At 59.0% G+C, this 12,569-nt stretch overlaps 1 protein-coding gene across 7 annotated transcripts in view; it reads right to left on the reverse strand.

Annotated features, from left to right (window-relative positions):
• The window catches only part of IKBKE (inhibitor of nuclear factor kappa B kinase subunit epsilon), a 28,328-nt gene extending 18,065 nt beyond the window's left edge, over positions 1 to 10,263 (reverse strand). For 2 of the 7 annotated variants that reach the window (XM_053915556.2, XM_045182868.3), the window contains exons 1-14: positions 10,135 to 10,257; positions 8,995 to 9,957; positions 8,365 to 8,454; positions 6,658 to 6,776; positions 5,855 to 5,995; positions 5,377 to 5,506; positions 4,199 to 4,380; positions 3,574 to 3,734; positions 2,620 to 2,730; positions 2,158 to 2,337; positions 1,413 to 1,609; positions 597 to 661; positions 417 to 508; positions 175 to 261 (exon numbers count right to left, since the gene is read on the reverse strand). In XM_053915556.2, the coding sequence (XP_053771531.1) occupies positions 175 to 261; positions 417 to 508; positions 597 to 661; positions 1,413 to 1,609; positions 2,158 to 2,337; positions 2,620 to 2,730; positions 3,574 to 3,734; positions 4,199 to 4,380; positions 5,377 to 5,506; positions 5,855 to 5,995; positions 6,658 to 6,744 (1,433 nt within the window). In that variant the 5' untranslated portion in view covers positions 6,745 to 6,776; positions 8,365 to 8,454; positions 8,995 to 9,957; positions 10,135 to 10,257. Of the gene's footprint in view, positions 1 to 174; positions 262 to 416; positions 509 to 596; positions 662 to 1,412; positions 1,610 to 2,157; positions 2,338 to 2,619; positions 2,731 to 3,573; positions 3,735 to 4,198; positions 4,381 to 5,376; positions 5,507 to 5,854; positions 5,996 to 6,657; positions 6,790 to 8,364; positions 8,455 to 8,994; positions 9,958 to 10,134 lie in introns of those variants that run through there. The other 5 variants (XM_053915554.2, XM_053915555.2, XM_045182875.3 and 2 more) reach the window with 5 other exon arrangements.
• Positions 10,264 to 12,569: the final 2,306 nt, after the last annotated feature.

The raw sequence follows: 12,569 nt of genomic DNA on the forward strand, positions 1-12,569 counted from the left end.
TTGGTTCCTGGAGGGACATATGTATGGGAGGGGTGTGGGAATGAGGGGCAGGATGGCAGTGTCCTCGCTGTTTCAGCCAGCGTGGCAGGGAAAGTGGGGAACAGAGAGAAGGGCCGAGGGCTCTCAGCTGGCCCCAAACCTGCTGCAGACACCCACCCTGGTCAGGACACTCACCTCTTGGTGCCGAGGCTGCTGCTGAGGAACAGGAGGGCCATCTGCATGACCTCCAGTGTCCGCCTGCAGGTGGCCTGGAGTGTCTTCCTGCCAAGGGGATCCAGGGTCAGAGCCGCCTTCTCCCTGGGACCAAGGGCACTGCGCCTGCAGGCAGGGCCCCAGCACCAGGCAGAAGAGGTCTGGGTTGCCTGGCCTGCCCACCTGCCCACCTGGCCCCCTGCCCCCGCCCGCAGGGCACTCACAGGAACCAGTGCAGCCCCCGAAGCATCAGCTCCTGCCCAGCCAGCAGGGCCTGTGCCAGCCGTAGGGCCTGGTAGCCGGCACCCAACACGCCCTGAAAACACAGATGAGCGGGGTCAGGTTCCTCACCCTCCACACCCTTTCGTGTACCCCCCTTCCTGCCACGCAGGGGCCCCTCTAACCTTGGCTGTGTTGTAATCTCCCTGCAGGTCCACTTTGGGCACAAACTTGGGGATATCCAGAGCCGCTGCAAACAAAGACCCTGTCTGAGGGGCTGTCCATAGGGCCTTGGATGACCTCTGACATCATCCTTCCTTACTCCCGGCTCACACTCACCCCTCACCACCTAGCTTTCCAGTTCCTGGAGTCCCCACCTTTCAAGCCCTGAAGGCACGGCACTGTGCTTCTTTCCAACGGCAGTCTCTTACTGCCCTCTTGTGTCGACTTTGGAGAACTACGGCCCCATGCCCACAGTGCCCATTTCAACAGCCAGAAAATGGACCGAAACCACCCATGCCCAGGAGTTTCGAGGTTAATTCCCCTTCCCAGCCCTGGAAACCTGACTAGGAGGATGAAGTTGGCATTATTCAACTAAGAAGGAATACTATTTTTGCTAGAACTTGGATGACAAAGCCCCGGACCCCTGACCATTTTCCCTTCTCTCCAGCACCTGGGGTTCCTGCTTCCCACCATCAGAACTCTCTGAAGCTTCCCCAGCAATTGCAGAGATTGTGGAGAGCACATCAAATCCTGACCCCCTATCCAATTAAAGTTTCACAGCTCTGTGGACCCTGAAGCCTGGGGACATCAAGCCACCAGCCTGCGGCCCATGGCAATTCCAGAGGAATATACAAAATTAGAACCCAGAATTTGCGGCATCCTGTGGGCCCAAAGAAATACCCACAAAGGAAAGGAATCAACAGCCTGGATGTTAACCCCTACCTCTTGGGGGAGAACAGGAGGAGGGGACAAGATCCAGCCACTGTGGCTCTACTCACGGTCCCTGAAGGCCAGCCCCTTGGGGGTGTCCGTGGCCATGCTGAACAGCGTCAGGGGGCTGCTTGCTGTCGTGTGCGCGATGTGCTGTGCTGAGAGGCTGGGTTCGAGGGCACAGAGGTGACCCTCAAAGAGGTACTCCTGGTTCTTGGGGGCCACGTTGGTCTGCTGGTACACGGCCTCCAGGAAGATGGCTGTCCTGGACACACCAGGGACCCAGCAGAGGTGGGGGAGGGGAGGAAGTGTCAGCAGGCAGGATATGGGTCAGGCTGACCCGCACCCCAGCTAAGACTTCATCCACGGAGAGGGCTCAGCCTCTCAGAGGAAGGGACTGGATGGTTCTCTCTCTTGTCCGTGGTGGGGAGACAAGGGGTAGAGCTCATGTTGTATAGTGGGTGGAGACCGTGCAAACAGAACTCAAGAGCCCCAATACCCAGCCTGTGCCTTGGCACCTCTTCCCATTAAAATTCACGTGGTCCCATAAAATTCTCCAGCAACAAATCTGGGAGACACACACACACACACGCGCGCGCGCGCGCACACAGCCCTCCAGGCACTTGTGCCACCTATTAGCCTTGAAAAGTGTGCTGAGTCTCTGGAGTCTGGCAGCAAGGAAGCCCGTTTCACTTTGACTTTGTGGAACTAAGACTTTTCCAAACTAAGATTGGACCCCGAATCTTCCACATGTAAACACCCCCCAGAACGCTGCCTTGGACGCGCCCGTCTGCTGGGGCCGCGGGCACCTACGTGTTGTGGGCGTGGATGTAGACGCGGTGCAGCACCGCCTGGGGCAGCGAGAAGACGTGGACCACGACTCGCTGCAGGATGTCACTGGTCTCCGCAAAGAACTGGTCGAAGCCCCAGCACTTGGCCTGCTCCGCCTCCAGGATGTTGGCCAGGATGGGCACCAGCTGGCCCTGCAGCCCCCTGCCCCGGACATGGAGACTGTCAGGGGCGGGAGCCCGGACCTGTCCTCCTTGAGTCGGTGATGGGGGCATTCCACGGGACGTCCTGAAGAGCTAGGACCAAGGTGGCGCAACAGGGTGGGGAGGGGAGGAAGGGCTGGAAGGGCCCTCCAGCTTCCAGATGGAAAAACTGCGGCCAGCAAGGGAACGTGGTGGACCCAGCGGGCAGCATGCAAGGGGCCCCATGGGGACAGGCCTCCCCAGAGAGAGGACACCCAGCCCAGCCCTGGGGCTCAGCCCTCACATGGACAGCTGGCAGGTGATGGGGAGGGTGTAGCTCCACTCCAGGGGCCCGTTTTCCCGCCTCTGAGCGCCTGCGATGGCCCCGGCCGGCTTCTCCGTGGTGATCCGGTACCTGGGGGAGTGAGGAGGACCAGGTCGGCACTCTCTCCCTCTCTCCGGGATGGCACACCCCGAGGGATGGCAGACTCAGCCTGGAGGGCTCAGAGCACCGTGCAAGTCACCCGGCTGCTCTGAGGCGGCCTGAAAAGGAATTCGGCCTGAAAAGGAATTTGAGAGTCCTGCCTCTCAGCTAGTAAGTTGCCTTGCCTTGGTGCTCCCTAAATTCTCCTCCTTCCTGCTGCCCACTCCCTGCGTCCCTTACCGCACGGCTGCAGCCGGCCTGCCTCCACACCTTCTCCTGCGCTGTGCTTGGTGCCTGGCTCGGGCATCCTTTCCCTCCACATCGCTATTCTCATCCTCTCCTCGGTTCAATGTCCAGTCACCCCGACAGCCCCCGTCCACGTTGGTCTCCATGCCCTCTCCCTCACCTCCTACAGTTCCCACATAGCTGAGTCCCACCCTGTGGGGAGAGGGGGTGCAAGGACCTTCCTGTGTGTCAACCTTCAATCTCTGCTCTGGGCTGAGCACTCAGTAGGAGCAGCACTATCTCCAGCTACCTCTGTATCGAACCGCAGGATGCCTGGAAGGACCTTGGACCTAGGTCTTGCCCCACTTCTGGCCCTGACAGTGTCCCTGGAGCCTCAGTTGAAGCGGAGAGAGGGCTAAAGGGAAGCACTGAACTCAGATAAGGGATTCTGACCTGTCTCCCACTAGCCAGGTGCTGATAACCAAGGATGTAAGAGAAGCCTGGGTAGAGTGGGCCAGTGGGCACCAGAGAGATAGAGGGGGAAGAGGAGACAGAGCAGGGCCAGTGAGGGAGACCCAGCGCCCCGACCCTGCCCGTGGCCCGCCGTACATGATCTCCTTGTTGCGCCGAGGTCCGCCAAAGGGGACGAAGGGCAGGCTGCCAGTGGCTGCATGGTACAGGGTCACCCCAATGCTCCAGAGATCCACTGTCACCCCAAATGCCTTCTGCTGGGGCTTGCGAAGCACTGCCCGCTCATACATGTCAGGGTGCTGCCAGAGAGACCAGGGCGCCGATGTGGAGGGAGGGGCGCACGAGGGCCTGGGCCCCCGGCCACAGGGCCCCCAGCCGCCAGACCCCCTCCCACTGCCTTCTGGTGGCAGGAGAACCATCAGGACCCACATCCTCTGTCGTTGCAAACACTGGCGTGGAGTCGGCCTGTCGGGAGCATTCTCATTCGCCCGCCCTCTGCCCTGGGAGAGTGGTGACCGGTGGTGGGCCCTCCTCTGTGGGGTCAGATCAAGGAGGTCACAGCACGAGGGAGGCTGGGCGGGGGGCCCGGGGAGGCCGCAGCATTGTCTTTTCTGTCTGCGAATTCTTAGGGTTGGGGTGTGGAGGGTGCGATCAAACCCCGCCAGATGCAGGGGCTGGGACAGAGGCCCTCACGAGGGGAGGGGTGGCCAGCTGCAGGGGTGGCCCTCAGCTTGGGGCAGCGTGTCCCCAGCATCCCGCTCACCAGGTACTCCTCTGTGCCGTAGACCGAGATGAACTTCTCATCGTCATCTAACTCCCGGGCAGCCCCAAAGTCTGTCAGCTTGTAGATGCTCTGCCCCTCCTCCCCCACGAGGCGCATGATGTTCCCGGGCTTGATGTCTCGGTGGACGATGCCGTTCTCCCGCAGGTGGTTCATACCGGCCACTGGGGACAGAGGGGGGCTGCTAGTGGCTCTGGTTGGGGACAGTCCAGTATCTGGGGCTTATCTCGGGGCGGGGGGGCGGGGAGGCTGCCCTTGGGTCCAGAGAGAGCTCTCATAGGCTGACAGGGCCTGGGAGAAGCAGGAGAGATGGGCGCAGGACGAAGGAGGGCCCCCAGGGCATGCATGGGGCTTTGAGGGCCCACTGGGAGTTTCCAGGAAACCGACAGAAATCGTGGCCTGGCTCCCTGCAAATGGCACTGCCTCCTCGTCTACTTTATTATTTTTTATTAAAAAATTTTTAAAGTATGCCTGACATGAAATTTACAATTTTAACTACTTTTGGTGGACGGGTCAGTGGTACCAAGTACAATAGCACTGTTGTGTGTCCATAGCCACCGTCCACCTCCCCAGCTCTGTTGGCCTCCAAACAGAAACTCTATTCAATAGTCACTCTCCGTTCCTCCCTCCCGAGCCCCTGGGCACCCTGTTCTACTTTCCAACTCCGTGGACTTGGCTACTCTCGGTCCCTCATATGAGTGGAGCCCTCTCCTGTTTGTTTGCCTGGTTTGTTTTACTGAGCGTAACGTCCCCCGGGTTCATCCACGCTGTAGCACGCGTGGGGATTTTGTTCCTTCTTAAGGCTGTGTAGGCCTCTCTGCTTACCCCTCATCTCTTTGTGGTATTTCGGAAGCTTTCGCCTTATGGCTATTGTGATACTGCTGCAATGAACATTGGTGTACAGCCTGCTTTAAATTTCATTTTTAAATTGGAGTTGTCAACTGCTGGTCAGCAGGAGTCAGATTCTGGGCTCTGTCCATTCATCATTGCCTGTCCCAGGTCTGAATGGAGCGAGCGCCTCTTAGGTCCCGAATGTTCTGTTTGGGTGCTTGTTTCAAAAGTGCTCCACCCCTCTGGGACTTTGCCTTCTCTGAGGGCCAGGCCTGTGGCTGCTCAGAGGCGGGCAGGGGGCTCCCCGTGGGCATCAGGGAGATGCTCACCCACACAGCGCAGCACCACCAGGAACTCATCCTCCGGCAGCCCGAAGGCATTCTCAGGGCTCTCGAGCACGCTCAGCAGGCTCCCACTGGAGCAGTACTCCATCACCAGCACCTTCTGCCTGCTGGCCCCCTGCAGGTGGCGCAGAGAGAGGCATGGCGAGGAGGGCACACCTTCTCTTCCTCAAGGGGAGGTGACTCAGCCTAGAGCCAAAAGCCCTCGTGCTCTAGGTCCCAGCTTCTGGCCTGGCTGTCCCCTCTCAGCCTCACACGGATATCACACATCTGAGTCCAAGGTCACCTTTTCCAGGAAGCCCTCTTTGATTATGTCCTACTTCTGTCCTTAATTTCCCATGGGCTGTCCTACCCCCTACATTCTTTACTTCATTCTACAGGTTGCTGCTCTGGCTGCCCTGCTGATGAGCATGTGACCAACTTTCTATTAGTTCGTGACCCGACCCTTCCCATCCTGAGGACCCACCGTCTCCTCCACTGCGAAGAGCTTGACGATGTTCTGGTGGTTTAGCTTCCGCAGGACCTCAAACTCCCTCACCTGCACCTCGTGAGGTCGCAGGTAGCTGGCGGTGTTGAAGACCTTCACAGCGACCAGCTCCCCAGATTTCTGCCGTGGGAGAGAACAGAAGCCCCGCCATGCCCTGGGGAGCACCCTACAGGCCTCTGTGCAGCCTCTTCTGCCAGCCCAACACCAGAAATGAGCAAGGACAGCCTGGGTGGGGGTGAGCTCCCACCCTTGGCTTCTTCTCCTGCTCAGAGAGATGGTCAGTCCAGCACGGAGAGGTGACACAATTGCTGTTACTATTACAATTGACAGTGGTGACAACGGCCACCAATACATGCTGGCTTAGCGGCAGAGCTGGGATGGGAGGCTGTTCATCTGGCTTCAGCTCTTCAGACCAGAGAGCACAACACGTCCCGTCCCGTGTACGCAACACAGCTCTGGGATGACAGCAGGAAAATCCCGAACAAGCCCCACCTCCCACCTCTGCTGCTCCTAGACTTGCTGTCACCCCCCAGACTCCAGCGTGTGTCTTCATCTCTTTCTCTCCAGTCCCAACCTGTGCCTAGCAGAGGCATCATGCGGAGGAGCCCTTTGCAGCCCCCCACCCCGCTGCTCAGGCCCCCGGTGCCCCCTGGCTCCAGAGTGTAGAAGGCCAAGTCCAGAGGCCTCTGCCCAGCCACACACAGCCCTGGGTGCCGGCTGGGGCTGACCGGACTAGTAACTTCCTGGGCGCAGGGGGCCCGGCAGCCAGGGCTGTGCCCTACCTTGTTTCGAGCCTTGTACACACTGGCAGTGGCTCCTTGCCCCAGCAGGTCGTCCGTGTGCCACAGGTAATTCACCGTGCTCTGCATCTCCTGCCCTTGGCTGGCCAGCCACCTTCTGCCTAGAAGAACATACTGGGGTCCAGGATTCCATCACTGACCTTGGATGCACCCAGGTGGCCTGACCAGGAGCTGTGCCCAAGATCATCCATGAAGGGTGCTGTGTGGCCATTCCAGAGGCAAGGGGGCAGGGGAAGTATGAAACAGAGAAAGGTTAGGTAAAGAAGTACCGCCACCAGGCCCTCAGCCCACAGCTTGTGCCTGTCCTACCACAGGACATTCTACCTGTCCCCCTGCCCCAGGTCCTCTCCACTCCAGCCCCACCCCCAAGCAGGCCCTACAGACAAACCCCTTTGCCTGTCACCTCTCCCAGGCACTGAGAATTCTGGGTTTTGGCACTCAGTCCTGGGATTGTCCCAGGAAGCAGACATGTGCTCAAAGGAAGGGACCGGGTCAGGCAGCGTCAACCACACCGCCACAAATCTCCAGGGTTGCGACATGAGCCTGGAGCCCCTCCCCACCCACTTGCCTGGGTCCACCACTTCCTGCTGCCATGTGCTAACCACTGCGCCAGGCGGCCAGCAAGGGCAGCTCAGGTCAGGGTGGAAAGGACCTGCACTGCTGCAGAGTGCGTGAGTGTGAGAGGGTGTGTGTGTGTGAGTGTGTGTGTGTGAGAGAGAGGGTGTGTGTATGAGAGAGGTATGTGTGTGGGTGGGTGTTTGTGAGAGGGTGCGTGTGTGAGTGTGAGAAGGTGTATGTGTGAGAGAGGCTGCGTGTGTGAGGGTATGTATGTGTGAGAGGGTGTGTATATGTGTGAGAGAGGTGTGTGTGGGGGTGTTTGTGAGAGTGTGAGAGGGAGTGTGTGTGCGTGTGAGTGTGAGAGGGTGTTTGTGTGAGAGAGGGTGTGTGTGCGTGTAGGGGTGGAAGAGGCAGGAGACCATTAAATCCAAGGGCTCAGGAGCCCTGGGGAGGATCTGAAACCCTCCACAACTTTGTTCCCCATCTTTGCCTCCATCCTCTTGTCTCCAAAAGCCAGTTCCTCTAAAGCAACTGGCTCCAGAGTGCAGCCTCCCAGGCTGAACTCAAGGCCTCTGAGCAGCGTTTCGGGGCTGGTCTTCGGGGGATGGCTGCGAGAAGGAGTGTGAGCAGGGCCACCCCCCTCCAAGACTCGAATAAGGCCGACCTCTTACAGGGTTATGGACCCTCAGGTCGCCTGGCCTGGGACATGGGCTTCGAGCCTTCTCTCTGTATTTTTTAATGCAAATTTTGAGAATGTCAATTCCTTGAGCCAGAGGCCACTTCATTAGATCAGTGGTGAATTCCCAGCTTCAGAAAATGGACTAGTCTAGTGTTTGCATTTTACAGAGGCAGTCGAGGCACTAAGGGCTCCCTGAAGACAATGCAATAGTTCAGGGTGAAGAGCTGGCCAGGTGTCTTCCCCCCAAGAGGAGCTGGCTGGGGTTCTAGGGGTGCGAAGCCTTAATTCAGCCCCTGGTGCGGGGCAGGGCTCCCTCTCCTTCAGTGGTAGTTGGATGCAGAAGGGTGGGTGGTGGAGACTGGAAGCCAGCATCCCCACCCACCACCTCCCATCCCTCCTCCTCCTCCTCCTCCTCCTCTTCCCGGGGCTTTGCTGTAGCCGAATGCACTTACCCTGTGGTCTGAGCAGCCCCAGGTCAGGCAGAGACTCTCCCTGTCAAGTGTGTGTTTTGCTTTCTGTCTGCGGCAAGTCCAGGAGCTGAGCTACACCGGAAAGAGGAGGGCGGATGAGAGGCACCCCTCGGTGCAGCTCGATTCTCAGCCTCCATCAAAGGCCACCAGCCGGGCCCTTTAACCCTTTCCTGTTTGTCGCCCTCCCCTCGCAGGGCTGGGGGTTTCCAGCCTCATCCCCAGCCGTTCCAGGAGGCTTTCCTTGTCACTTCCCCAGGAGAGGTGAGGGCAGGCGCTGGAAGGCAGGCAGGAGAAAAGTGCAGAGACAGAGCCGAGGCTGGCTTTGGGGTGCAGAGAAGCAGAGCAGGGTAAGGAGCCTTTTAGGTGGATGGCAGCTCTCTGTGCCACAGTCCTCCCTGCCTCTCTGGGCTTCCAAGCAGTGCTTTGCAAGGGTGACCCCTGGAGATGGAACACACAGGGCACCGTCGGGGGTCCCTAGCCATGGCAGAGAGACACTGAGAGGAGACATGAGCCTCTGCTTACTTGTCTGTACAGGACACTTGAAGGAGTGCCACCCTGCAGATGCCCTCAACCCCGGGCTCCCCTCCTCCCCCAGGGACCCTGCACACTCACCACATCTCAGCTATGGGGCGTGCAGGCTCATGGGACCGGGTGGCACCCCCGGAGCTCTCAGGGCTCGCTGTCATCCATCGGCAGTGCCCATGGCATCCTGGTGTTCACGGGACCTGGGACTCAAAGACTGGGCTAGTCGGCGCTGCTGAGTGTCACCGGGGACCTGGGGGAGCCGGAGCTGAGTTGCCTCCCAGCCTTGGTGCCTGAGCACCCAGCGCCCTCCCAGCCCAGCAGCTCTCTCACACTTCCTGATTTTGTTCTTTCTCTCTCTCTTAAAGAGACAGGCAGCTGGGCCACTCGGCCACCCCCGCAGGAAGGAGAAAGGGGATGCTCTGAGCTCCCAAGTGGAGGCTACAGGACAAAGCAGCCTGGCCCACAAAGAGGCTGGGAACTAAAGCTGGACAGCTGTGGCAGGCCACCGGTGCTGTCTGGGCATTTCCTGCAGTTCACGGAGCGAGGAAGTTCATTCAGGGCTTGACCCAGAGTCAATAGAACAGGTTGGGCAAGTCAACCCAGGGGAGAGTTGCCTGGAAAGACCGTGTTCCCACACCCAGGGGCCCCAGGAAGGGTCTGATTCATCTTCCCAGTGAGCCTGCGAGGCCCAAAGCAAGCACTGCAGCCCGGTACGCCCTCCAGTGTGAGCTCGAGCACAGCACGCAGCTCCCCCGGTTTTCTCAGCCAAGGCAGGAGGAGAGAAACATTTACTCCGCTGCTTGTGTGGATGACATGGAACAATATATTTGGAAGTGCTTGGGACACCGGGCAGCACTTGACAGACAGGCACTGAAGACATCGAGGCCCACACGCCTTCAGGAATTTGCCCATGATCTTCAGAGACTGCTGGGGCCAGGACCCAGGTATGGCGAATTCCCAGCCCGGCCTCCGCGCCCCACGTGAAATTTCCGAGGAGGCTGCAGAGGTCAGCCCTGCTCAGCCCTGCTCTGCGCAGCTCCGAGGCGGCAGCTGAATAAGAAATGGTTACAACCAGGAAATTCCATGTTTCTGCAGAATGTTGGAGGGACTTTCCCATGGCCACACCTGGTGGTTTCCTCTGGCAGCCCCACCCCTAGCACAGTGACACCGGAAAAGGAGCCCAGCTACGAGGAGCCTCCCGCTCAGAGAGGCACACCTGTGGCTCACCTGGAGGCGGCGGCACTGCTGCTGGGCCCTCCCCAGCGGTGCTCCCCGTGGCTTGTCCCAGCAGGACCGAGAGAAGGATCCCAGAGATCCTCCCGCTCTCCGCACAGGATTCCCAGCTTTCCACCTGCCGGCTCGCGGTAGAATTGCGCTTTCTTGGCACCCCGTGACTGGGTGGGGCCAGGTGATTTCCCAACCGAAGCACTGACTGCTGATGCAAGGGCCCCTCGCCTTGCCTCCTGACAGTGGGACTCTATTAGACAGGTGACTGCTCCCTCAGTCAGGATCCCCGGGCGCTGTCATGAGCGGACCCCCCTGCTGACCCGCAGGGCACATGTAGCCTTGGTGATGAATAACTTTCATTGTTTTAAGCCATCGAGGTTTGTAACATAATCTAGCCTATCCCTAAAAGGCTACCTATTTTTCCCTGATAAACCTGCTCAGTCCTTGGGGACTCCCCGACCCTTCTCCCTCCAGCAAGCGTAATCTCTCTCCCCAGTTTCCGCAGCACCCTAAGAGCAGTGCCCCTGTGTGCGGCACCTACTAGGAAGCAGGCACTGTGTGCTGTCCCCGAGGCGCTGGGGTTCGGGCAGCGTGGTGAACGCTCTGAGATACAAACTTCAGCTGGTGGTGAGTTTGTGAGCCTGGCAGAGGGGGCAGCCGAGAGGTGGTGGTCCAGAAGAGCTGGCCAGAGGGAAGGACACTCCAGCAGACTTTGGAGAGAGATTAGGCAGAGGATTGGGGGTCAAAGGAAAGGCACTGCGGGCAGTGGGAACACATGTAGAGGCACAGAAGTATGAGACGAGAGTGAGTGGTCCAGGGCACCCTGCGTGGCCAGGCTAGAGAAAGGGGAAGCGGTGGGGGCAGGGCTGGAGCCCCGCGCAGTGACAGCTTCGCTGGGCCCTCTGTGAGGTTACATCCTCCCCGTGGACACAGCGCACGAATGCCCTGCCTGTGGTTTTGAGCTGCTGGCCCCAGCTGGGCAGCACGGCCATCATTTCATCTGGGGTGGCGCAGGAGCCCGGCGGCCTCCTGAAGGGGAAGTCTGTGAGAGGCTCCACCACATGTTCCCGAGTGGCTCTGAGGAGCCATAGAAATAGAAGTGGTGATTCAGAAGTAGGGCAAGGACCAGAGGGGGGAAGGGCTGGTGTCTTTGATGGCAGCTCTGGGGGAAAAGGTCACGCCTGCCTTCGAGGAAGGGAGGCCGAGCATATACTGGGAAGGACGGGAGCTTTGCCATCATAGAGGTTTGAGCCCCGACTCTGCCACTTGCTCTGCGTAACTTGAGCAAGTTTCTCGTAGGGTTGGTGTAAAACAAGATGAAGTGCCTGATGCCAGGTAGGCCCTGAATAAACACTAGTCGCCTTTTCTGCCCCTTCATGGCTCGAGCCTGTCTGTCACAGCTGCCTCACCTGCCCAGCACCTCAAAGGAGAGGGAAAAGAGCAGCCAGGGCAGGTGAAGAGGGCAGGGGAAGAGCCGGGTGTGTGTACTCAGCATGCTCAGTCACTCACGCAGGGCTGAGGGACAAGGTCTCTGAGCCCTGCTCCTTACCACCTTCACCAGTCAGCTCTGGCCAGGAGCTTTGGGTGGGGAAGGAAGGACAAGCCCTGCAGCCAGACCTGACACTCCCCCTCCCCACAAGCAGCAGGACAAGGTGCTGTGGGAGCAGCAGCCCTGAAGGAAATTGGCCCCTGAGCCACTGGGCCCTGACGTTCTTGGCAGGGAAAGTGAGGACTCACTCGTTCTCTTAACTCTTCAGACCTCCTACTCATCATTCCCTCCCACTCTCTCAGCCAGTCTTTGCTTAAACCTCACTGAAATAAAAGCATCAATCAAAAGGGAACTCCTTTTTTCTGTCCCACAGCAGTGCCGGCCTTGTGTCACTCCTGCCTTTCACCACACCTGCCTCCCCTCCCCTGTGCTGGAAGTGCCTCTGCCCTGGCCCCGTGAAGCCCTCCTTCCATCTGTGCCTGCCCCCTCGCCCTCTCCCGCACACTCGCTCTTTCCACTCAACTGGGTCCTGCGCTGGGGTAAGCACACACCAGCACCGTCCATTTCAGAAACGGGAGCCTGGTCCCTTGACCACTTCTGACGCTCCCCAATCAAGACACCTTTAAATGAGCTGCCAGGAGTTCCTAAATCCCCCTTCCCTTCCCACTTGCCACCCTGCCCTCCCCCATCACTCATTTCCCCTCCATGGGAGTGAGTGCTCTTGCCCAGGTCACCCACAAGTACCTTTCTTCCCGGTGTCATCTCGCCCCGCCGGATCTGCTGCTGACCCCTCCCTCCGTGTTGAAACGTTCCTTCTCTTGGTTTCTGACACCGTTCTCTCCCAGCCACCTACCTGTCACTTGCTCCCTCTGGCTTCTTTGCAGGCTCCTTCTTCTCTGCAGGATTTCTCATTATTACCTTCTCCTCTTTCTATTTATATTCTCTC

Source organism: Desmodus rotundus, chromosome 12 (assembly GCF_022682495.2).
Source record: "Desmodus rotundus isolate HL8 chromosome 12, HLdesRot8A.1, whole genome shotgun sequence".
Classification (NCBI taxonomy): domain Eukaryota; kingdom Metazoa; phylum Chordata; class Mammalia; order Chiroptera; family Phyllostomidae; genus Desmodus; species Desmodus rotundus.